This window comes from Myodes glareolus, chromosome 4 (genome assembly GCF_982192425.1).
Source record: "Myodes glareolus chromosome 4, mMyoGla1.1, whole genome shotgun sequence".
NCBI lineage: Eukaryota > Metazoa > Chordata > Mammalia > Rodentia > Cricetidae > Myodes > Myodes glareolus.
Window position 1 is genome coordinate 16,059,622 of NC_142029.1, and position 22,774 is coordinate 16,082,395.

General features: G+C 52.3%; 5 protein-coding genes across 7 annotated transcripts; 1 reads left to right on the plus strand and 4 right to left on the minus strand.

Moving 5' to 3' along the window:
- Positions 1–69: 69 nt before the first annotated feature.
- Positions 70–5,092, plus strand: Lsmem2 (leucine rich single-pass membrane protein 2). The gene is made up of 4 exons (XM_048423990.3): positions 70–648; positions 3,575–3,685; positions 3,757–3,942; positions 4,095–5,092. Exons 1-4 carry the CDS (start codon positions 465–467, stop codon positions 4,226–4,228), a joined length of 615 nt encoding a protein of 204 aa, XP_048279947.1. The 5' UTR covers positions 70–464; the 3' UTR covers positions 4,229–5,092.
- Ifrd2 (interferon related developmental regulator 2) lies at positions 4,739–9,883 on the minus strand. Of its 2 annotated transcripts, none has more exons than XM_085688824.2 (12): positions 9,548–9,883; positions 7,663–7,782; positions 7,491–7,575; positions 7,244–7,368; positions 7,004–7,161; positions 6,803–6,853; positions 6,536–6,714; positions 6,346–6,451; positions 5,922–6,059; positions 5,553–5,681; positions 5,383–5,497; positions 4,739–5,257 (listed from the first exon to the last, which is right to left on the minus strand). In XM_085688824.2, the coding sequence occupies exons 1-11, from the start codon at positions 9,603–9,605 to the stop codon at positions 5,387–5,389; spliced, it is 1,260 nt and encodes a 419-aa protein (XP_085544950.1). In that variant the 5' UTR covers positions 9,606–9,883; the 3' UTR covers positions 4,739–5,257; positions 5,383–5,386. The 2 variants fall into 2 exon arrangements, with proteins under 2 accessions (XP_085544950.1, XP_048279944.1); XM_048423987.3 differs by having other exon boundaries at positions 5,383–5,478; positions 9,548–9,873.
- A 261-nt stretch (positions 9,884–10,144) lies between these two features.
- Hyal3 (hyaluronidase 3) lies at positions 10,145–12,517 on the minus strand. Its single transcript, XM_048423988.3, has 3 exons — positions 11,627–12,517; positions 10,994–11,083; positions 10,145–10,887 (listed from the first exon to the last, which is right to left on the minus strand). Exons 1-3 carry the CDS (start codon positions 12,515–12,517, stop codon positions 10,618–10,620), a joined length of 1,251 nt encoding a protein of 416 aa, XP_048279945.3. The 3' UTR covers positions 10,145–10,617.
- Positions 12,518–13,144: 627 nt separating this feature from the next.
- Naa80 (N-alpha-acetyltransferase 80, NatH catalytic subunit) lies at positions 13,145–16,249 on the minus strand. Its single transcript, XM_048423989.3, has 2 exons — positions 16,110–16,249; positions 13,145–14,344 (listed from the first exon to the last, which is right to left on the minus strand). Coding segments are annotated over exons 1-2 (1,002 nt in total). The 5' UTR covers positions 16,112–16,249; the 3' UTR covers positions 13,145–13,344.
- Hyal1 (hyaluronidase 1) lies at positions 16,113–20,087 on the minus strand. Of its 2 annotated transcripts, none has more exons than XM_048423983.3 (5): positions 19,921–20,087; positions 18,529–19,452; positions 17,993–18,082; positions 17,520–17,826; positions 16,113–16,291 (listed from the first exon to the last, which is right to left on the minus strand). In XM_048423983.3, the coding sequence occupies exons 1-5, from the start codon at positions 19,978–19,980 to the stop codon at positions 16,113–16,115; spliced, it is 1,560 nt and encodes a 519-aa protein (XP_048279940.3). In that variant the 5' UTR covers positions 19,981–20,087. The 2 variants fall into 2 exon arrangements, with proteins under 2 accessions (XP_048279940.3, XP_085544934.2); XM_085688808.2 differs by having other exon boundaries at positions 18,856–19,452; positions 19,921–20,086.
- Positions 20,088–22,774: the final 2,687 nt, after the last annotated feature.

Genomic DNA, 22,774 nt, shown 5'->3' on the forward strand with positions numbered 1-22,774 from the left:
TGTTTTACACTCTCAAGGTTCTCTCTACCTAAGGCTAGTTTAATACTAGAAATACCAACTTTATCCCAGTCTGTCCACTGGTCAGCATGGGTGCTCACTCGTGGGGCTGCCGGATCCCTATGACATTGTGCGTCATTTGTCCACCACCCCCACACTCTGGTCCTAGCTGGTCACACGGGTAGGTGCTAGAAGGAGGTGGCTGGGCTGTGGGAGTGAGCGACGGCTGAGTGTAGGGAGACGTGCAGGATTTCTTTTGTCATAGCTACACGGCACATGATACATGCCGACTTTCTGGGTGAAGGCCCCAAAGCCTACAAGCCTTCGTGTGTATAGAGTTGGTATAGTTTTCACAGTTCCCTGGGTCCATGTGCTAGCAGACGCTTGCTCTTGGCTGAGCCCCATCACTAAGCAGGTAGTCTAGGACGACCCATCTGGGTCACTCTGCCCCTTTTCATGGCTCAGAGATGCCCCCTCTAAATATAGCCCAGGGAAGTGAGCTCAGGCCTATTTTAAGACCAAATTGGGAGGCTGCGAGGCCTTTCCCAGGATCCCAAAAGAGCCACTGCTGTCTTTGTCCAGTTCTGCTACTGGGCACTCTCATCGGGGCCCGAATACATATGAACGCCATGCCTGAGGAGACCCAAGAAGGTAGGAGAGGGTAGCCACGAGGGAGGACAGGGGTCTGGTCCCAGTGCCCTATGGAGAGAGCCCTCATTGCCTTGGGTAATCTTTCCACACCCTGCTCTAGGGACCTACCCCTTTGCATTGATGAAGAATGGATCCGTCATACTTAGAGCTCCTCCGTTTCTCAGGTCCTGACTCAGTTTCCCCTGCTATGGGCCGTGGGGAGGGATTTGTAGCTCTCTATTTCAGAATGGGTACTATAGGCTGTATCCAAGTGGGTGTGGGCATCTGGGGAGCTGCCAAGCAGTTCAGCTCTTCCTTCAGCAAAGAAGCGGGAACTGGGGTGCAGAGTGGTTCCAGGAAGCATTTCAACATCTGGCCCAGGGACTAGGAAGTAGCCAGGCCTCTGGTCTGCCCTACCTTGGGCCTAAATATCCTAAACTGGAGAGTCTCAGCCTAGTCAAGACTGACACTTTGCCAGTCAAGTGCCTCTACCTGCTAAGCCATCTCAGCGGCCCTTCGTATTTCATACTGCAGAGAAAGGGCCTGCCCTCTACTAAGTGGGGGGAAATGTCTACATTTTTGGGGGGGGGCAATGATTGAACTGTAACATCTACCATGTACTTTTTTTCTGTAGCAAATACAATATATTCAAATATAAAGCCCCCCCCACCTTGGCCCTTTATAATGTGACCTAAGTTCATCAGCCAGGCCTAAGGACTGAGAGCATCTATTTTTGTTTGAATTGCTTGTGAGCATGTCAAGGGGCAGCTTCAAGCACATTAGCGGGCCCAAAGTCACCCTTACCCAGTGTCCTGCCACACTGTTACCTAGCTCCCCCCCCCCCCCCCCGCAGCATCTGGAGTTCTGGTGGAGCAGAACTAAAACAAAACAAAATCCAATAAAAGGCATTGGCGGTGCACATTTGGGAGGCAGAGGCAGGAGGACCTCTGAGTTCAAGGCCAGCCTGCTCTACATAACGAGTCCTAGGCTAGCCAGTGCTACGTAGTGACACCCTGTTTCAAAATAATGAATATCCAGTCAAATAACACCAGCAGAAAGTGCAGTTAGAGCTACTTAGAAATTATAAATATTTTGTTAGTAACTGGAAGGCTGAAGCAGAAAGAACTTGAGTTAACCAGGAACTCAAGACCAGTCTGGGAACTTTCTGAGCCCATCTCAAACAAACGGGGAAGGAGGAAGGGAAGAGACAGCTCAGTGATTAAAAACATTGGCTGCATAACCTTGAAGATTGGAGTTTGTGATGGCTCACACCTTTAATCCCAGCACTCGGGAAGCAGAGGCAGGAGGATCTCTGTGAGTTTGAGGCCAGCTTGGTTTACAAAGTGAGATGGAGAAATCTGTCTTTAAAAACCAAAACCAAAAAACAAGAGTTCATTCAGATCTCAGTTCCCACCCACATAACAAGCTAGGTGTGGTCTGTGTGCCTTATAACTCCGGTGCTGTGTAAATCGGAAGTGGAGGATCGCTGGGGCTTGCTGGTTGCCAGTCACCCTAATCAAAAAAAGCAAAACCTGATTTCCAGCCTCATGAAGAGACTCTGCCTCAGAGGAATAAGGCAGAGAATAGACAAGGACACCTAAGGTCCTCCTCTGCTCTCTACACATCTGCACAAGGATCTAAGCACATGTGGGTATCCGCTACACACACACCACTAACACATCACAAAGCTGGGTACAGTGATACACACATGAAATACCAATAATGGGTAGGCCGAGGCAAGAGAATTTGGAGGGTAAGCCCATCCTAGCTTAGGCTACTCAATGAGTTCCAAGCCAGCAAAGGTCACTCACATAGTGAGGCAGTACGCCAAAAACAAAATCTGAAATAAAGAAAACCATAAGGGAACCACAGAGTCAGTGACTAGATGGGCAGAACCTGTGGAAGGGTAATTGGCAAAGTCAAGCTGTTTCTCATCTCTCAAGTTAGCAAATATATATCAAGGCAAAAACTTGCCTCGCAAGCACGGAGGACCAGAGTTCATATCCCCAGAGCCTGTGACGTGCTGGAGCTGCCCCTTGACATGCTCACAAGCAAAAGTCAGCTGCTATCTGTAAGTCCCTATGACTGGGAGGCGGACTGCAGGTCACAGGAGTGCACACGGGTCTCCTCCCAGGTCTGGTGAGGTGGAGACAGGAGTGGGGAGGTGGGGAGCTCTGCAGTTAGTGAGCCTGGCCTCTGTTGAGTTCCTGTGCCAGGTCTGAGACCTCTGGCTTCCACGTGCACACGCATCCATTTTTTTCCCCAGTGGGATGCCTAATGGTGATGCTGTATTGCTGGGCTCTGGACAGGATTTCAGAAGACAGTTCTGATGATAGCTTTACAGTCTCTGTCCTCAGGCCCAGTGACTCCACTTCTGAGAATTGTCCTCAATGACTTTCAGGAAAGTGGGGAAAACCTTCATATTTAATCATCGACGTCCTGGGGGTTAATTTCCAAAGGGAATTGGAAACAACCTAAATGCCCAGATAACCTCAGAGGGAGGCCGGAAGGAGTCCTCAAATTTATATGAAACTGTTAAGAAGAAAAGGGGGCTCCCGCAGTGCTGTTGAGTGAAAACAGCAGGGCTCCGGGAAGAGCAGCCGAACCATTATCTGTCAGGAAGGCAGTTGCTTTGCCTAGGAGTAGGCCCCATACCATCAGGTCAGAAATGATGGCAAACTTGCTAGCTGTGGGCTTAGGTTGATGAACTAACTATTTGCTAGCAGTAAACGGGAGGAATGCCTGACTGTGAACATGGGAAGATCCCTATGCACGGACTAGGCCTTTGGAACCCTGCATCAAAACTGAGTCTTTCCTGAAATTGTAGGGAATTTGGAACCAAATGCCACTGGTGTAGTTTCCATAAGTCCCAAGTCCCTGTAGCCTGAGTTTACCTATAAGGTAAGGAGGGACTGGCTTGCTCACATCAGCCCCACTGCCCCCATAGACACTGTGTTGCCAATGCAGAACCAGAGGAGCAGGGGAACACTGGCTCCTAACAACGTGCAGGAGGTACGTCTGCACCGAGTGGAGTCCATCAGTGACCTACACAGTGGAGGTAAGGGTGCGAAGGGGGGCGGGGATGGATGCTCTGGCTACCACCTTCCTGATAAACCATCTTCCCTGCAGGTTCACTACAGCCCTATTTGGCTGAAGAGGCACAGACGTGGGAAGAGCTTCTGGGTGTCTTGCCGCCAGCACTGTGTACCCAAGCTGATTGCAGCCCCATGTGTGGCCGTGGGGGGTTCCTACTGCTATTGGCACTGCTAGTATTCACCTGCCTGGCATTAGCCATCCTGGCTGTCTACCTAAGTGGTAGGGACAAGCAGGGCTGGAAACCCAGGGCACCTGCAAATGCAGCAATAAAGGGTGGGGCATGGGTCAGTGGGCAACCCCTGATGCTGGGTTGGTTGGAGATTTGGAATGGCAAGCCTGACAAGGTCCCACAAATGTCTTCCCATCCCCAGTGCTGCAGAGCGAATCCCTGAGGGTCTTGGCACACACACTGCGCACACAAGAGGAGACGCTGCTCAAATTGCGCCTGGCTAGCCTCAGTCAGCTAAGGAGGCTCAACTCCAGCGAAGCTCGGGCACCCAGCTGAGATGCCATTTGTATGTGAGGGGGGAGATAAAGGGGCCTTTGGCAGGTCTCTGTTCTCCCATTGATGGCTAGCAACATCTACACAATTTCCTTGGTGAGATTTCTGTACAAGTGCCTGACGTGACTCAATAGCTTCCTGCCGGTCTTGACCTCTTCAGGTTAGGCCTGATCAAGCCTTCTGGTGCCAAGGCTCTCCTTTGGATAGCCAAAGGTCAGAGGATGGGGCACCAGCCGCCTCCTGGCTCCTCCTATGGCCTGTCAGCACCCTTTGGCCACCCCCAGATAGGAGATTCAGAAGTCTAGAAATAGCTGTCCCCGCTTGGCCACCCACTCTGCCAGGCATCCTAGTGGGGGGTCCAGTCTCAGTTCTCAGACAAGCTAAGCTGAGTTGGGGGTGGGGGACCATGCAGGCAGACTGCCTTGGAGGGCAAAGATGAAATAGAGATCTAGCTGGGGCCAAGCCTAGGGTGGGAGATGAGAGGGAAGGTCAGCAAAGGACTCAGGATAAAGGTCACAGGGGGAACAAGTATTGTTTAATACTCTGTCATTTTTAAAAATCAGCACACACATTCATGCTAGGTAGCTTTGCCTACCGTATGCCATTGTGGACAGGTGCCAGACCCCAAAGGAAGTGGCCCCAGGGGGCAAAGTCTAAAAAAGGAAAGGGTCAGTCCTTTCTCACCTGCCCCTCAGCTCTGCGAATGGTGCACATTTGGTTTCACCTGAGACAGGACAGGATGAGGCCATAGCCACAGGGCTGAGTGCAGATACAGAGGGCCAGAGTCTTAAGTGTCCTGATCCCTTGGCCCTCCCACATTTGTCTATTTTTGGTTTCATCATTAAAAAAATAATAATAAAGTGACAATCACTGGTGGGGACCAGTTCTTGCTCTGTCTTCTGTTAAAAATATGGTAAGGGTATGGGTAGCCTTCTCATTGGCCAGTCTGCTTCACAAGACGTCTGCCCGCTTGTCCCTGGCACGACTCCGGGCCTTGGTCCGGGCTTTGAAGGCTGCAGCATTGTACAGGTGCTGAAGGAGGTAAAGAAGGGAGCCTGGTGAACCGAGAAGGAAAATTCGGGCTCCTCCTGTAGCCCGCTCACTGCTCTAGGCCTCCAGGGAACAGGAGGCAAGATAAAGGTGCCCAAGATGCAAACCTTTTCAAAACGTGAAATCTTGCAGGCCTTCAGGGCAGCGGCATCCAGCACCAGCACAGGGCCGAGGCCAAAGATGTCCCGGAGAAGCTCGTTGTTCTGAAGACAAGGCAATTAACTAAAGGCATTCTGAAGCAGTCAAGCTAGGCAGACCTCCCTGAAAAGCCCCTCACCTGGAGGTGATAGTGCATGCCCGAGCCCAGCACATCCTTGAAGGCTGTGTAGATGCGGTGGCGAGCCCAGGAGTCTATGCAGAGTACTTCCAGTCCAAAGCGGATTGTCTCCTCCTCACAGTCACCACCCTGTAGGTAGAAGGCCCATGGCGGGACTGGCTAGCATGCCTGGGAGCATTCTCGTGTGTTTGTGTGTTACAGGGAGTGTTGAGACAGGGCCTACATAACCCTAGCTGTCCTGGAATTCACCATCATGCCTCTGCCTCCTGAGGGTGTGTGTGGGGGGGGGGTGGCGAATTATAGGCATGGACCACCACACCCAACCCTTGGGGATCCATTTTTAAGGAATACTCATGTTTTCACACACACCTCAACGAAGTGCAGTATGGCTCGGAAAATGGAGCGCTGGCGTCGGCGGTCAATCTTGGCACGGTATTTATTGCTGTCAGTGGCTAGAGTACGCAGGGAACCACAGAGCGCCTCCATGTCCTCATAAACAAAGTCCTCCTGTGTGGGAACAATGAGGTGTTGGTAGAAGCTTGAATTCTTCTGGAACTGGGCATGGTGCTGACCAAGTGTTTCTTCTGCTCACTGCTCTCCTCTGCCTGGCTCCTCTTCTCTCACGCTCCCCTTGGCCTCTCTCCAGCCATTCACCTCTGCTCAGAATCCCCACTAGAGCACCTAGCATGTTAAGTGTTGGGGTTACCTCCCCTACAAGATGATCCAAGACTGAAGATTTGTGTGTGCGTGTGCGCGCATGTGTGTGTGGTGCCAGAAGGTACTTCCCTCGCACCTCAAGGTCCCGGGCAAGCTCAAAGAGTAGAGCGATGGCTTCGCCAGCAGCAATCCGCAGGTTCACGCTCTCGCTGGACAAGAGCTGTGGCAGCCGGGGCAGCTGCCTAAGGAAACAGCGAGCTAGGTTTCTTGTAGGGGTTGAGGGTCCCTTCACAATCCCCAGACTCCCAGTAGGCAGCTGTTCCTACCTGTCGAGGATGTGGTTGATGTGGGTACTAGGACAGATGGTGAGCAGCAATGCCCAGGCCTGCAGGGCAGCACAGAGCAGGCCATGTAGGCTGGCAGGGACCAGAGCAGCAGGGGAGCCACTAGGGCCACAGGACCAGCTGAAAATACCTTCCAAGCAAGCCAAGCAAGAGACCAGGTCCTAGGAGCACAGGGAGACAGTAGAGGTTCACAGACAGAGCCACTGAGTCTAGCTACTACACCGTAACCCATGTCCAAAGTCCACTTACCTGGACATCAGTGGCAGCCACATAACAGCCCAAGCCAAGAGCAGAAGCGCACTGTCAGGAAGAGGACAAAGCTAGGCTACCATGGCTCAACATCAGGAACTTCACATGAGGCTCACCCTCTTTAGGTTAGGGATTCTGAAGATAGGTAGACCCCGACATCTTGCTCTGGGATGAGGGTCCATGGGGCATGGACATACTCACATGGAGTCGGGCAGCGGGGCTTGCAGTACAGTCACTGAGCACCGAGATTAGCAGCGGCCGCAGGCTATGGAACAGCTCCTCACCCTTGGGTCCAGGGCCCAGCTGCACACAGAGCAGGCCTAGCACCGCAGCAGCCAGGGCCTGTTCTTCACCCTTCCCTACAGGATGCTTTCCAGTTAGCGCATGCAGCAAGCGTTAACACCTGCCTAGCTAGGGTTCCCCAAGTGCCCAGGACTTGACCTTTTTTAAGGCACTTTTCCAGGGCATCCGCCAGCGTGAGGCTGCGCTCCAGTAAGAAGTCAGGAAGCAGGTGGGAGGCCAGGGCCAGGCGTAGGCTCTCCAGAGCTCCTTGCCGGGTCTTGGCACTGGGAGACAAAGAAAGGGTTCACATGGGTGATGGCTCCCTTGGTTCCATCTGGCAAAGGCTGAGCGTGCGGAAGCATGTCAAAGGCCCTGCGTGTAGAAGCTGGCCAGCAGCCAGAGGTACCTCTTGTCAGTGAGGCAGTCCACGGAGTCCTTCAGCTTCTCCTCCAGGTTGTCCTGCTGGCTCTGTTCATCCACAGCCTCCCCACCTGCAAAGATAGCCGGGTATCACTGAATTCTGTCCTTACCCAGTGGAGCCCTAATTGCGTCCCTGTCACACTTCAACCCACTCTCACCCAGGCAGTCCTCTGCAGTGGTACTGAGCAGGCTGGGACATTCACTGGTGGTACTCCGGGCCTCACTGGCTGCTTCATCCTCGCTGGAACCTGAGTCGGCTTGGGTACTGCTCCTGGCACCTGGGGAACACGAAACTGCTATCTGACCAGCTTGCACTGGTGAGGGATGATGACTCAGGGCACCTCGTGTAACTTCATGAATGCTATCCCATCACAGAGATGAGCAAACCAAGGCCAGCTTAAGCTGCACAGGGACTTGAATTCGGAAGCGAGGAAAAAGGGGAGGATGTCTTGATGCTAGGGAGCACAGGTGCTAGGCCTACCCAGGGACAACCTGCCAGACTTGGTGAGTGGGGACCCCAGGAGGGCACAGCTGCTTTAAGGAGAGTAGGAACCACACAGTGACAGAACAGACTGGATGAGTCCCACCTAGGCCTGTAGTCCAGTTTCAATTATGCTCAAAAGTGAGCAAGTAAAGGTTAGGGCTCAGGGTATAGGACTACACAGACCCGAGGGTCTTATGCTCTCCATTGGGCTATACCCTTAGCATCCCCTGTTCCACCTCCAATCTTGGCAGAGCTATAATTTGACCAGTGCCTAGCCTTTGAACAAGTGACTTGTAACGGTGCTGCTACAGGCCACCACACTCACTAAGCTACCTGCCAACTCGGGGAGCAGAAGCCCAGGTTCTAGTGGGTGTGCTGAGTGCTTTGTGCTTCAAATATATTATTTCCTGAGCTTCCTTTGGTCCAATAAGGACCATGAACTTTAGATATAGATATAATGGCTCCTCCTAGCAGTGGAAAACCGGAAGAAGTTCTTGACTGTTTGAGCATTGAGAAAAAGAACATAGCGGATTCCCAAAGTGTCAGTAGGGCAGGTACAATCCTGTGTGTGAGTTCTCTCCAGGTCCAAGGACTGGCTTTGAGACAGAGCTATTTACTGCAGCAGAGTCCTGGACAGGTTCTGATTCGGTGGCAGTCCCTACCTCTTAGGGACTATTAACATTACTTGCCTGAAGGAAGAAGTTGAGCCCACACCTTGGCTTTGGTTCACCTTTATTCTTACTGTCACTTGTCAAAACAGCCCAGACTTCCTTATTTGCTTCCCTGTACTGTGCTCCCTTTGGTTGCCAGGCCTTTGCACAACAGGCTCTCTGCCTGGGGCGCTTTTCCTTCTCAGGTCTCAGCCAGGAGCTCCTCTCACGGGGCCTCCCCATGATTCCATCGGATACCACTCAGTAACTGGTTTCAGTACTAGTCCTTGTAACCATATTAATGACGATTACCTACCCAAGCAGCATTAGGTGGCAGTCAGAACAAAACTGCTTGGCAGGCACTCTATCTTAGCAGAATTAAACGTGTTTACCGCAACAGGACATGCTTCTGGCTGAGACTGATAAGGAGTCAAGACGGACTCATGCTCTTAGCGTCCACCGAGTCTCCAGCCCAACTGCTAAGGCCTCAATTCTGTACTTTTCCAATTACATTTCACCGGTTTACGGAACAGACGAGGCCTCTCCACTAACTTCCCTGCGCAGTCTACCAAATGCACTAGTATTTGGCAAAGGGGCTGGCTTCACGCTTTTGTCTAAAGTGATTGTCCACCCCCCAGCAGCGATGGGAAAAATCTAGGTCCTTAAATGTTGGCCAAATCACCGCTGCGGGCGCGGGATTTCGAAAAACAGCTGGCAATGAGCTCAAGTTGGGCGCACACGTGGCCAATGCCTGCTGGGGCACGTGCGAGCCTTAGCAGAGTTCCGGAAGGTTGCACTGGTCTGATCCCGCAAGATTCGTCAACCCAAGACCCTCGGTGACATCCAAGGGGAACCACGAAACACCTCCCGCTCACTACTGAACCATTCTACCGGAGCCCCTGGACTCACCACCTCCACGGCGCTGACCACCCTTGCGGAGCGCATTGCCCTTACGAGCACGAGGCATTCCTGGAACCAGGAGTCAGGGACACAGTAAGGGGGCGCGGGGTCAGGGACCTGGAGGGCGGGGACTCCAAACCAGCGAAACGCTGGCCGGTGCACCGAGTTGAGACTGGGGAACACGACAGGAGCCACACGCCGCGCGCGCCACCATCTTCGTGAGGCGCCCCGCCCTGTCAAACGGGTCGCTGGGAAGGTGAGTTCCCCGCCACCCGGTTCAGATCCACATCCACGCGGCCGAAACTACTATCCCCAGGCATCTGCGAAAATAGATTGGGGCGGCCCGAGTTGAGCGCAGTGCACGACGGGAATGGTAGTCCTTTCTGGAGGCACACACGCCGACGCCGCGCCAGCTAAACTATGTACCCACAATGCCCTGCGTACCCCCTTTGCCCCTCCTCCTACCCCTGTCCCCGCGGCGCCTGGGTTGTTAACTCAGTAGTTTCCCTCCTTGCTGGAAGTTTCACTAGGCCCTTGTAACGGGGTATCTGCACTGAAGCCAGGGTTTGACACTTGGTAGAATAGTGAGGACAGACAAACCTCAAGTAACGAAAGAGTGACTTTATGGATGAGAGTACAAATAATAGCCTCACATTTAACAGACCTTAGCTTTTTTTTTTTTTTTTTTTTTGGCGAGATCACATGTGTGCATGTGTATATGCGCGTGTGTTGGGAAGAGTGTAGGGGTTGTCTCTCTGCCCCTAGCTATGACTTCTCAGTAGCTGCACTAAGGTATAGAAACAAAGCCCTAGGCTGGCTGGCAACCTTAAATGTCTTGAACTGACTCCCTGAGGCTGCTCTATTGCCTTAAGTCAGATGACCTCCGAGGGCTCTGAATCTGGTTTTATGTTTTTATTAGGCCCTATCTATTCCTTAGGAATTCTGAGGGGAGGTGTGTTGGTGGAAGTGGCCTATTTACTTGGTAAAGTTCTATTAGCTAAACAAAGCATAAAGACGAATTTCCCTAGCCTGGGAAAGTGGCATGCAGAGACAAGAACCTAGGGCAGGAACTCCTAACTTTATGTAGCTTCCTTAGGCTCAGGTTTAGGCTCCTGGCAAGTAGGGCCAGCCCAACCCAAGTAACAGCGGCATCTGAAGGACTTCCAAGCTCCAAGACTGCCATCTGGCTTCAGATGTAGAAAGGCTTCCATTTGTCCCGGGTCTCTCCGAGCACAGCGACCATGGCCATGGCATCGTTGGTGACTGCAGGCCATGGCAGCCTTTGTCACATTGATCACATAGGGGCCTAAAGAGCCCACTAGGTAGTCATGGAGACGCCAGCACTCCTCCTAAGGAGAGAAGAGATATGTATACATCATTGCTCCTTCTCTATGACTCGGCATGGCTTCTCCCTTAACTTAGGACTCCAGCGTGTGCACGAGGGGCCATGCTCACCTCAGAGCTGGAGAAGCTCAGGTCCCCCCAGAGAACCACTCCAGTTGCTCCCAGTGCTGCACTCACGCCAATAGTCCTCACCAGGTCATCCTGGGGGCAAAGAACTGTTAAGCCAAAGCTGGACTGGCCAGATTCATCAGGGCCCAACTTCATTGAAGGTACCATTTGATTTACTACTATGATTGATTCTGCCTCTAGATAGGGCCCTTTTGACAGAGCCTCTGAGTAACTTCCCAGGACCTCCAGAAAATAACTGTCCTTAGACCAGATACCCAAAGGCTGGATTCTATCTAACCCATTGAGATCTCCCAGCACACACCCACGTCTCCCTACTGCAGGCTGGGGTCTTTTTGTTTGTTTTTGAGACAGGGTCTTATTATATAGCTCCAGCCCATCATGGAACTCACTCTGTAGACCAGCCTGGCCTCGAACTCAGAGATCTGCTTCCTTCTGCCTCCTAAGTGCTAGGATTAAAGGCATGTGCCACCACCACCCAACAGAATAGGAACTTTTTAAAACCCCTAGATGATGACCACCTTCCCAAGTCCCTTAGGCAATGTCTTCTCTTCAGGTCTTTCTAGAACAGAGCTGTGTCTCTGGACTCAGACCCCCTAAACCTCATCTTTTACTTACCAGAGACAAGAATCTCCCAGAGCTCCGGTGTGTGAGGCGAGCGTAGGCCAGAACAGGTAAAGGATGTGCGTGCCCGGCAAGGGCTACACGGAAGGCCTCCTCTAGGCGGTGTCGGACGAAGGCCTGATGGTAGGCAGGTGGCATTTTGGGTGGGAGATAGATGCTAGGGAAGATGGCACTAGAGGCGGCCCAGAGCCAATGGAGTTGATTGTTTCGGGTAATGGCGGCTGCATGGCAGTGGCCTGTATAGTTGGAAGCCGTATTATGCCAGCCATTACCACAGACTGGGTATCGATAAAAACCCCAGAGTCCGCGTGGGCAAAGTGTCCGGCCGAGCTGCAGTGTGGACTCCATCAGGGTGCGGGCAGCCTGCTCAAAGCCAGCATGGGCTTTGTGGAACTGTTCCTGAGGGCCCATCTCGGGGAACATCCGCTGTGCCCAAGCCCAGGAGGCTGCCTGATAGATTTGGCGACGGGAGCCCCAGTTCCCAGCCCAGAGTGGATACCACTCTTCCCAGTCCAGCACTGCCAAGCCAGCAAAGCTAGACCCGAGGCTGTGGAGGATCTGCTGGGCAGCTTGTGCCAAGTGGCGGTCTAATGACACAGCCTGAGGGATACCCCCATTATGGACTGTGCCTCTAGGTCCAAAATAAGGATAAAGACCAAACTGGTTCTTGTAGAAGATGGTGATGTTTTGGCCATGAAAATGCTGGCCGTAGTTGGCTACGATGCTGAGGGCACTGAGTGGTAGGTGCACACCAAAGTGGGCCTTACATCTTGCTGAGGGTACATTCCACAGCACAGAAAAGGGACGCTCAGGAACCTGCGGCAAAGACTGGCCATACACCAAGCACAGGGCTACCCCCACCACCAGGGTTAGGCCTAGCTGCATGGTCGTGCCACAAAGATGGAAACCTGCAGGAGAGAGGGGGTATGAGCTTTGAGTCCACGGCCAAGGCCATGCCTTTTGCAGCAAGGAAAGCTGAAAGCTGGGAAAACTTCCCAAATTCCTCCCCTCAAGGAAAGGGGCAGGGCTGGGGGTTAAATATGGCTCCAGAGTGTTCCATGGGTCTCTCAGAGAGGTCATACCCCAAGCACCCTGGGCTGCTCCCCTCCAGTGTTGTCCATCTCTATTAAGGCACCGTCATGTTCTCTGAGGCCTCCCCAACTCGTGGCTGTCACAAGTCCCCCTCTTTCCGCTGCCCATGTTGTCTCTGCCTCAAGAACACTCAGTGCTTGCCTTCTTGCTTCCCTGACTTAATTCATATTCAGCACCCAGATCCCTTCGGCTCCCAGCCACACACACAAATTCTTCACTGCCAATGTCCAGTGCCAGGCTTGATACATAGTAGGTACTTGGTAATGAGCAAATGGGAAAGGAACCCTGGGCCTGGCAGAGGAGGAGCAACAAAGGACAGATATTACCTCATCAATGGCTCTTGGGCCAAGTTGGATAGTGGGGCTTCTGCAGGGATAGAGGATCTGGGCAGGGAGTTTAACAAATAAACTATCACAGCCATACCTAATGGAAGCCTTTATTCAGCCATACTAACAGCTTTGAGCCAAAGCTCTTAAGCCACCTTCTGGCCCATTGGTACCCAGGAAACATACACAGGCTAAGGTTGCCCCCAAGGGCTAGGGGGCTAAAGTATGGCCAAGTGGGCTGAGGCTGGGACTGTTCTGGGCAATTCAGGATCCCAGAAAGACAGTGCCTAGCCTTCAGATGTCTTTTTCCATCCAGAATATAGGGCACCCCTTCAGATCTCGATATCGTGTCTCTAGTAGGCTTTGAGCAAGGGGCCCTGGTGAAGGAGGAGGTGATGTGGTCAGAGACTGGGGTAAGGGAGGAGGTGGTGGCAATGGGGGTCCCTTGGAGCTCCTTGGGATAGCTTGGGCAGCTAGGATAGGCCCCTTGCAGGGTGGCTGAGGGCAGGGTGTCTTAGAGAAGGCACGTAGGAAGGTAGTGGGTAGCCGGCGGTTGGTGAAGACCAAACCCTGCACAGGCTCCCCCAGGTGGTAGCCCAGATGGGCATAGAAGTATAACTGATCATGGGTAGTGAGGTGAAGCCGGCGGAAGCCCCGGGCTCGGGCAAAAGCCTCCAAGCCCTCCATGAGGCGGCGGCCAAAGCCACGGCCCCTCAGAGCCCGGGCTACCACCACTGTCTCCACTAAAAGGCTGTGGGGATGGTCCAGTACCCGTGATAAGCGAGCATGGCCCACCACAATAGGGGATGCTCCAGGCGTGGGATGAGGGCTCAGCAGCATCAGGCAGAGGGGGAAGGCATCTGAGGACTGGCCCAGGGAGTGGAGACGGGAGGCACGGCTGCGGGGCCACTGGTCATTGATGAGGTCAGCACAAGCACTCAGGAGCTCAGGTCGACAGTGCACAGGCTCCAGGGTCAACTCAGCTGGGTTGAGGGCTGGGGTCTTCTCTGCCTGGTGTTCAGGATCCAGGGTAAGCTCAGCTGGGCCAGGACTGAGGGTCATCTCTGGGTGGCATGTGGAATCCAGGGTCAGCTCAGCTATCCTAGGACTCAGTGACAGCTCTGGCTGGCGTGCAGGATCCAGGGTTAGCTTGGTCAGGTTGACTCTCAGGGTCAATTCTGGCTGGCATGCAGGATCTAGAGTCAGCTTGGCTGGGCTGGTACTCAGGATCAGCTCCATCCGGTCTAAGGTAGGGGTCAGTGTGGCTGGGCCAGGGCTTAGAGTCAGCTCTTGCCTACAGGTAGGATCCAGGCTCAGCTGAGGCAGATAGGAAGCCAAGGTCACTCACTTCCCATTAGGTTTCAGGTGGCTCATTGCCAGGCTGGAGGGTAAGACCACAGTCTCCAGGCAGTGGCATCAAATCATACACGGATTCACCTCCTGTGGATAACAGCCACGCTTGGCTGTGTCAGGAAGACAGGGTGGAGGCAGGGAATGACTGAGGGAAGGGGCATGCAACTCGGAACTGGAGAATACACTGGAAAGTACAGGTGTCCAGGAAGAGACCCATCCCTATGGATGAATGAACCCAGGTGACCTTCCCCAACACTGGAGGGAGACTGAGAGGGGCTGGGGGGGGAGGTCATGGTAAGTGCTGGAGGCTGTGGTAGAACCCAGAAGTTCTGGCTACAAATTTGTTGACTTTTACAACAGCTCACTGTACCAGGCTAACCAACCTCGCCCACTTGCGGGCTATCTCTTGCTTTGGTTCGGGTCACCCCCACCTCTGTCTCTCTCCAAGGTATGTAGCTTACGCTTGTCTTGCCTCAAAGTAGTGATCCAACTGCCTCAGCCTCCTAAGTCCTAGGATGGCAGGCATCAGCCGTCACCACCCCGCACAGCCTGTCTTATCTGTAGTAGTCCATGACTGTAGCTGGCTAGCCTGGCAGAGGGTGAACCAGATATCTCTCTACTTCACTACAACCTGGGTTTTCTTTTTCAGAAGAAAGATCACTCCCAGGAGTTGCCCTGTCCCTCCTTTTCCCTACATGTCGGCTCTCCTCTAGCTCTGTGCTTTTGCAGCTGTCTGAGCCATACCTGCTATCAAGCGGATCCTGGGACCCATGCACCCACCCAAACAGGCCCAGTCCGCCCCCCATCACCACCACCTGCCTTCCTTCCTGGAGAGCAGAGCTGATGGTCCCCCTCTCCGATTCTGTCCAGTTCAGGGCACTTTGGGCATAGACCCAACTGTTGCCACATATGGTGCCCTATCAGCATCAGCATGGAGATTGGTCTATTGCACAGAATGTAGCTTTTGCAAGCTTGCTGGCCTCTGGTCTGAGTTTCATAGCTACCCTGATAAGGACCATGGCTTCCTTAAATCTACAGGTGTCCAACGGCCACCACACTGGGGACCCAGGCCACCAGGCTGGGGACCCAGGCCTAAACCCCATGTCTAAACCTCATTGCTTGCTCACCTTATTTTAGGTTCTGCTGGAAGGAGGGGCTATGTTGGGGGATTTTTTGTAGTGCTTGAACAGTTGAGTCCCACTCTACTCATCTGGACCCCCGCATAAAGTGCCTGCTGACTCCCCAACTTTCCCTGAGCCTGAGGGCAGGCAGTTCTCACCCCTCACACAAATCCCATTCCCTGGGCTTTAAGCCCCTTACCTGCCTCGGTCGGAGCAGCGTCCCCTCCCAGCTCCTAGGCTGCTAAGCAAGGACTGGAAGGAGGAACCTCAGGGTCCGCCCCTACCCAGAGCCACAGGGTTCCCCAGATCGGCTTAACCCCTTCATTGCGGGGCCCCACCACTGTAGATAGAGCAAAGCTCCCGGTATTCAGAGAGGGTATGCACCTGCCCCTCGTGGAACACTGGCCATGGATCTTTTGGGAGTGGGGGTTTTGAAAGTTTGATTATGGGTGGGTGTGGCTCAGCATGCTCTAGAGGGGGAAGGGCCAACGCTGGTAAGACTTGAGGGGCGACACCGCCACTTGGGGGACCACCGGCGCGGGGAGGATAGATGAGCAACGTGTGAGATGTGAGGGTGATACTGACATGTTAAAGCCGAGTTCCGGGATGGTCCGCGTCCAGCCTGCGCACGGTTCGGTATCTCGCGGTCTCTGGCTCCGATTCCTCGGTTTGCCTACGCTGGTCCCAGCCGTACGGAGGACTCACAGCAGTCTTCCCCGGCGACGGCGTACCTCCTCCTAAGTCCTCCGTGCCCGGAATGTCACCACCTAGACACCCCGCCCCTGGTTCTGAGCGTCACAACAGAACTAGTGCAGGCCCATTCGGTCCCCTGGTTTCTTCCCTTCCGGCGGTGGCCAGGCCTAAAACTTCCTCCCGATGGCTCCGCCTCCTCTTGGCCCGGCCACTGCAGGCCCTGCCTCTGACTTCTGGCGGCTTGCTTGTGTTTGGCTCCGCCTGCACCTCACCCCGCTCCGCCCCGGGCTCGTAGTAATGGAGTTTCGTTTTGTCTCCTCTTTGATAGTGTCTAGCAGCCCTAGTGCATCAGAGGACTTCCTGCTGATCATGGAAAGCAGTTGTCTTTAGACAACCCACTTGGGTGAAAGAAACGAGCCTTCCCAGTGCTTTCTGGGCTCTGAGACCTGCCTATTTTAGGAGCTAACAAAACAGCTAAGTAAAATATGACAGCTTCGTTGGTTGGGTTGAGCAGTGCTAGTATCTCTCTGGAGATACAGGGATCCTGTAGAGTGGTGTTATTGTATTTTCCCAGCTCATTTAGGGCACCACCAACACACAGTAGGTGTGCAAGGTTCTGTAACCTAGATTTCAATATACATCTTGGTTTTGTTTTGTTTTTCGAGACAGGGTTTCTCAGTAGCTTTGGAGACTGCCCTGGAACTCATTCTGTAGACCAGGCTGGCCTCAAACTCACAGAAATCTGCCTGCCTCTGTCTCCCTAGTGCTGGGGTTACAGGTGTGCACCATCCTGCGTGTCTCTTCTTGCTGGGCAACACTGGATAAAAAGTACTCCCCTCAGTGGCTAGGAATATAGCTTAGTGGTAGAGCACACACTAAAATGTGTGAGGTCCTAAGTTCAATTTCCAGCACAGCAAAAAAATAAGTAAAAAGTATTCACCCTTCCTGCATGTCTTGAATTGTGAAGACTTCTAGTGCTTACTTAGCACAGGTCTTGGCACAGAGCAGACATATGGCAAATGTCAGCTTTTGTGACTGCTGACTCATAGACTCTGAAGGACTTGCCTATGATTCTGCCAAGTAGGTCCTTATAGTGCCTGCCCTTAATTCTGAGTCACTATGTGACTACCCCCATGAGTGTGCCTGTGTGCATGAGACTAGGACAGTGGTTGAGTGTACTCCTGACTGTGACTGTATGCATGTGACTGTATGCATGTGACTGTATTTGAGGAAGTCATAGGTAGGCCCAGGGTATGTTAGGTGTTCAGCGTGTGCAAGCTGGTCCAGCTAATCACTACGTACCCTGCTTCTCACACCACTTTCCATGCCATCCACGGTAGCAGCGACACTTGAATTTCATAGCCATCTTTGCCCGATCGTTAAGTGTGAGGGCACCATGGAGGCTTGGGGGCCTGCCATCACGTGTTAGCTGAATGGAAAAACTGGCCGGGTTGAGGGTGAGCAGAGCCTCAGGATAACTGGGGTGGCGGGCACAGCGACCGTGGCCGGAACACAGAGCTTCACTGCAGAGAAGAGCTGCACTGGTCACGTTCATGATGAAAGGGCCAAGTGTGGAATCCATATACTCTTTAATGACCTGGCATGATTCCTGAGTGGGAAGCAGAGTGTAAGTGACCGCAGCCTGTCTGGGCCCACTTAGACTTTACCTCCTATAGGTAAGTGATGCTTACCTTCACTCAGCCAGGACTTCCTGGGTACAAAGAGTAGGCCCAGGCTCCCCTCATCCCTACCCCTCCTCCCAGGCCTCGACTTACCTTGGTAGATGTATTTTTTGAGCTCACCCAGACCACCACACCTGCTGCTCCCTGAGCTGCGCTCTCCCCAATGCTCTGTTCCAGCTCCTCCTGGAAAGGAGATTGCATAGTTCTGTGGGACTTACCGTCCGTCCTTCCGGTGGGAACTGCTGCAACATCACTGGATGGAACAAATAATATATAGCCTTCTCCTGAGGCTGCTTTAGTGCTGATAGCCGGGGGGCCGGGGGCAAGCCTGTTCTGTCTAGCCTGTAAATAGACAGGAGCTAATTTTTCTATTAAATTCTGAATCACCCATGCTCCACACAGAACTTGGTACCAAGTAGATGTTCCATGTATGTGGGAATGATTGGACAGAGTACTGGGGTATAAGTCAGTGGGAAAGAATTTGTACAAGACCTTGAGTTTGATTTACATGACCCCTCCCCCCCCAAAATAGAAGTACCCTGAAGCTATGTGGACTCAGCTGTTGGACCTATTGCTTTATTATCTACCAAGGAAGGCTGACAGTGAAGACAAGGTGACAGAGGACTCACCAGGGACAGGAGATGACCTGTCATTTCATAGAAGATCTGGACGTAGGGCAGTATGGGCACACTGGGGTCTCTGGAAGCGCTAGCTACACGGAATGCCTCTTGTACACGGTGTCGAACATACAACTGTGCCTTCCCTGTGCCCATCAGTGCCGGAGGCAAGTAGATACTGGGATAGAGGGCATAGCTCTGGTTCCATAACCACCCTAGCTGGTCATTCTGATCACGGATGTTTAGTGAGCACTGGCCTGTGTAATTGGAACTTAGGAAGTCGTAGTTGTAGCAGTCAGGGAAGCCATAGTAGCCCCAGAGGCCACGAGGACGCAGTACCTGCCCCAGCTGGAGGGTGCCTGCCATCCAGGCCTGTGCAGCTTCCTGGAACTGGTCCTGAGCTACTGCCTCCACTGAAGTTTCTGGCCAGTCAGGGTGTTCTGCCTGGACAAGTGCCATTGAGCGCTGTCGATAAATGTCCTTGCTGTCCCAGTTGAAGGCCCATCGTGGGCGCCATGCCTCCCAGTCAATGACTGCCAGTCCTGAGAAGTCAGGTTCAGGCATGACAGCCTTGATGTCCTGGAATGCGTGAGCGAGGTGGGTAACCAGGCTGGCATTCTGGGGCAGGCCACCATATACGGCTTCCCCGGTGGCTGTATAGTGGGGGTAGGTGCCCAACTGCCAGTTGTAGAAAATTGTCATGTTAAGGCCTTGAAAGCTCTGCTCCTTGTTGGCAATCACGTCAAACACACTGACATCCACATCCACTCCATAACTCTTCAGGCACCAGTAAGTGTCTGCATTCCAAACAGTGATGAACGGCTTGTCAGGTACCATGGAACCTCTGGAGCCTTGGGCCAAGTTGAGCAAGGTCAGGAAGAGGGTACAGACGTAAAGCAGGTGGGCTGCAGTGACATGGGGTGGGTCTGGAGAGACCTGACCAAGGGAGGCAGAGTTCAAAGCATATGTCAAACTTTCTGAACCCTGCTTGAAGTAACCCAGCCCCTTCCTCAGACGGTTGTCCCTGCTGTGATTTTAGTTGACCATTAATCTACAGGGCTCAGCAAGGTCAGAGAGCTGAGTAGAGGCCTGGAGAGGAGCATTGCCATGAAAGGTACAAGTGAGTCCCCTCTGTGGCCAGGACTCTGCCATCTGCTTCCCCCAGGCTTTACCTTGGCCTCATCTTACCCACCCTTTCCCCCAAGGGCCAGAGGAAGCGTCACATCTATTCTGAAAGAGGAGCTGAGAGCTGAGCCCTCAGTTCCAGGCCGACCTGATGAATAAGGGAGGCCATTCCGTTTCTCCCACCAGAAATCCTGGCAACCGTTGGGAAAAGGGATGCTCAAGTGACCAAGAAGAACCCAGCCCTGGAAACCCGCCAGCTGCCCACTTGTCCCTGCTGACCTCAGGACTGAAGGGTTTCTTTCTCCAAACTTCCTGCCCATGCTGTGTAAGCACAAGCATGGCTTGGATCAGTTCTGGCCTTAGTTGCAGCAACTTCGAGAAGCTGCTGCTTGTGGCTGCTGCAGCTGCAGCTTCGGGGAAATTCTGAGCTTTTGTAGACAGTCACACCACCCAGTTTATGGGCTGGTGCTGGCACGGGGTGGGACTGGGGCTGGTCTAGCAACAGCCCCTCCCACTCAGACAGCACTTGGGGAGGCTGTGTCTTTACTGGGGCTGGAGGCAGAGTAGCCAACCAGGTCAAGCAATGTGTGGTCCTGCAGTGTGGTCCCTGAGGACTGTATGTTTATAGAGGGAGTCCTTTCTCCAAAGCACCGTGACATTTCAGCCTCTGGGCACTTTTGCCTTTGTGGGTCCCTTCCTCATTAAAACAAGCTTCTCTCTCTCTTTGTCTCTGTCTGTCTGCCTGCCTGTCTCTGTTTCTCTCTCTGCAGTGCTGGGAATAGGACCCAGGGCTTCATGCTTGCTAGCCAAATGCTCCATCACTAAGCTACAATCCCTAGCCCTTCAAAAAGACATTTTTAAAACATAAGAAGGCCTGGTGAGATAGCTCAGCCAGTAAAAGCACCTGCGCCAAACTTGATGACCTGAGTTTAATACCTGGGACACACTTGGTAGAACTAGTGTGTCCAGGCATAACTGTTTTTAAGTGTGTGGTCCCCGAGGACTATATGCTTATAAAGTACTTTCTCTCCACCACTGTGACAAGCGGTGTTTTCTGACTGCCACCAAAGCATCATGGCATGTACATACCCACATGTAAGTACAAGGAAATGTAAAATGCTAATTAAAAAAAATCAATGGAGAGCAATAGAGAAATACACTCCAAATTGACTTTTGGCCTTTACACCACACACATATGCATACTTATAACACACACACGCATGTACACAAGTCAAACAAAATTTTTTTGTGGGTTCCTAGAAGTATGGTGGCTCTAAGCCTTGCCTGCCTGCTGTTGTGCCTAATAGGTAACCTGTCCCTGGCTCTGGGAGGTTCTGTGTTTGTTAAGTGGAGGTGTGTCATCACCCTTTGTATATTCTGGTCAGTGACTGTCTTTGTGAAGCTCTAGTGCTAACTGGGGCACTGCCCAAATCCCCAGGGGTTTATACATTCAAGTGTGGGACTCAGTGCCTGGGACCATGTGCTAGCAAGGAGACCCTGTTTTCACATGACCATGGAAATGAGCAGGGTTCTGTTGGTGAGCGCACGCATGAGCTGTGTGTTCATGCATTTGTTGTTTTACTAGCTCCGTGAATCATGGGCTGGTTACTGAGATCTGCTAGGTGCTCAGGCCCAGGCTTGCCTGCAAGGGTTGGGAAAGTAAGAAAGGAGAGGACATGGCCCTGCCCAGGTGGAATGTTGTCTGGGCCTGCAGTTGTGTTCCTGAACCACTGAAGCTCGTACTTGGTGGCCACTGAACATTGGTGCTCACAGTAGGGCTACCATATGGGCTTGGTCTCACTGCCTGTGCATGCCTAGGGTCTTTGAGCAGCCCCATCTTGCTACCTACTCTGACCCACCCTCTACCCCTTAGGGCGGTTCTGGTTATCTTTGGTGTGGCAGGACTTTTTCCTTAAGCAAGTGTAAACAACTTCTATTCATCTCAGATAAAGTACTGATGACAGACCAAATAGACAAACAATTCTGTCCAAGTCTAACTGGCGAATCAAAGAGTTGGTTTTTTTTTGTTTTTGTTTTTTGTTACATTACAGGAAGAACACGAGGGGCTACTTATAGAAGCCGCATGACTCAAAGGCAGCTGTATCACCAAAAGGCCCACCCTAGCATGGGAACAATACGCAAAAGCTGTTTTCCTTGGAACAGCTTGCCAACTTGTAGGTAGCTCCTCTCTCTAGCAACTATTTACTGCTTTTTAGTTTTGGAAAAGGGGATTCATGAACCTTGTAGCTTTTATATATAAATATATACATACATATATATATATGTGTGTATGTATATATTCAGTTCTCAGTACTCATCCCTGTGTTGTTGGAAATCACAGGTTTAGAGGAGACACAACAGTTTCCCTAGTCTTTGTCCTCCTTTGTTAACTCCATTATTTTTAGTCTTTTTTCCCCCAGATTTTAAAATTAAGTCTAGTGTGGTGGCATGTGCCTGTAATCCCAGTGCATGGGGGGCAGAAACAGATTTCTGTGAGTTCAAGACCAGCCTCATCTACATAGTGAGTGCTAAGCTAACCAGGGCTGCATAGTGAGACTCTTGTCTCACAATTTTTTTAAGTTACGTTTATTTATTTATGTATTTGTATGTGTGCCACAGGTGCATACAGAGGTCAGAGGACAATTCTAGGGAGCTGGTCAGTTTTATACTCAGGTCATCAGGCTTGATGGCAGGTACCTTTTACCCAGAGCCCTATTTTTGATTTATTTATTTGTTCATTTATTTATTTTCCCCAAGGCAGGGCTTCTCTGTGTAGCCCTGGCCGTCCTGAAACTCTCTCTGTAGTCCAGGCTAGCCTGGAGCTCACAGAGATTCACCTGTCTCTGCCTCCCAAGTGCTGGGATTAAAGGTGTGCACCACCACCAGCAGGCTCCTCTTTTGTTTGAAGACATATAACTAACTGACCTATATGAGCCATATTCTCATATGTGAGCTATACCCATAGAGCTCAGGCTGGCCTCCAAGCCAGGACTGGGCTTGAACTTCCGATCGTCCTGCCTCTATCTCCCAAGTTACAGGGATTACAATAGGCATGCACCATCACCTGGTTCCTCCACATCCCTTTCAAATCTCAACATGGTTGTTGGCTGTCCTTACTCACTTTCTGGTTCTG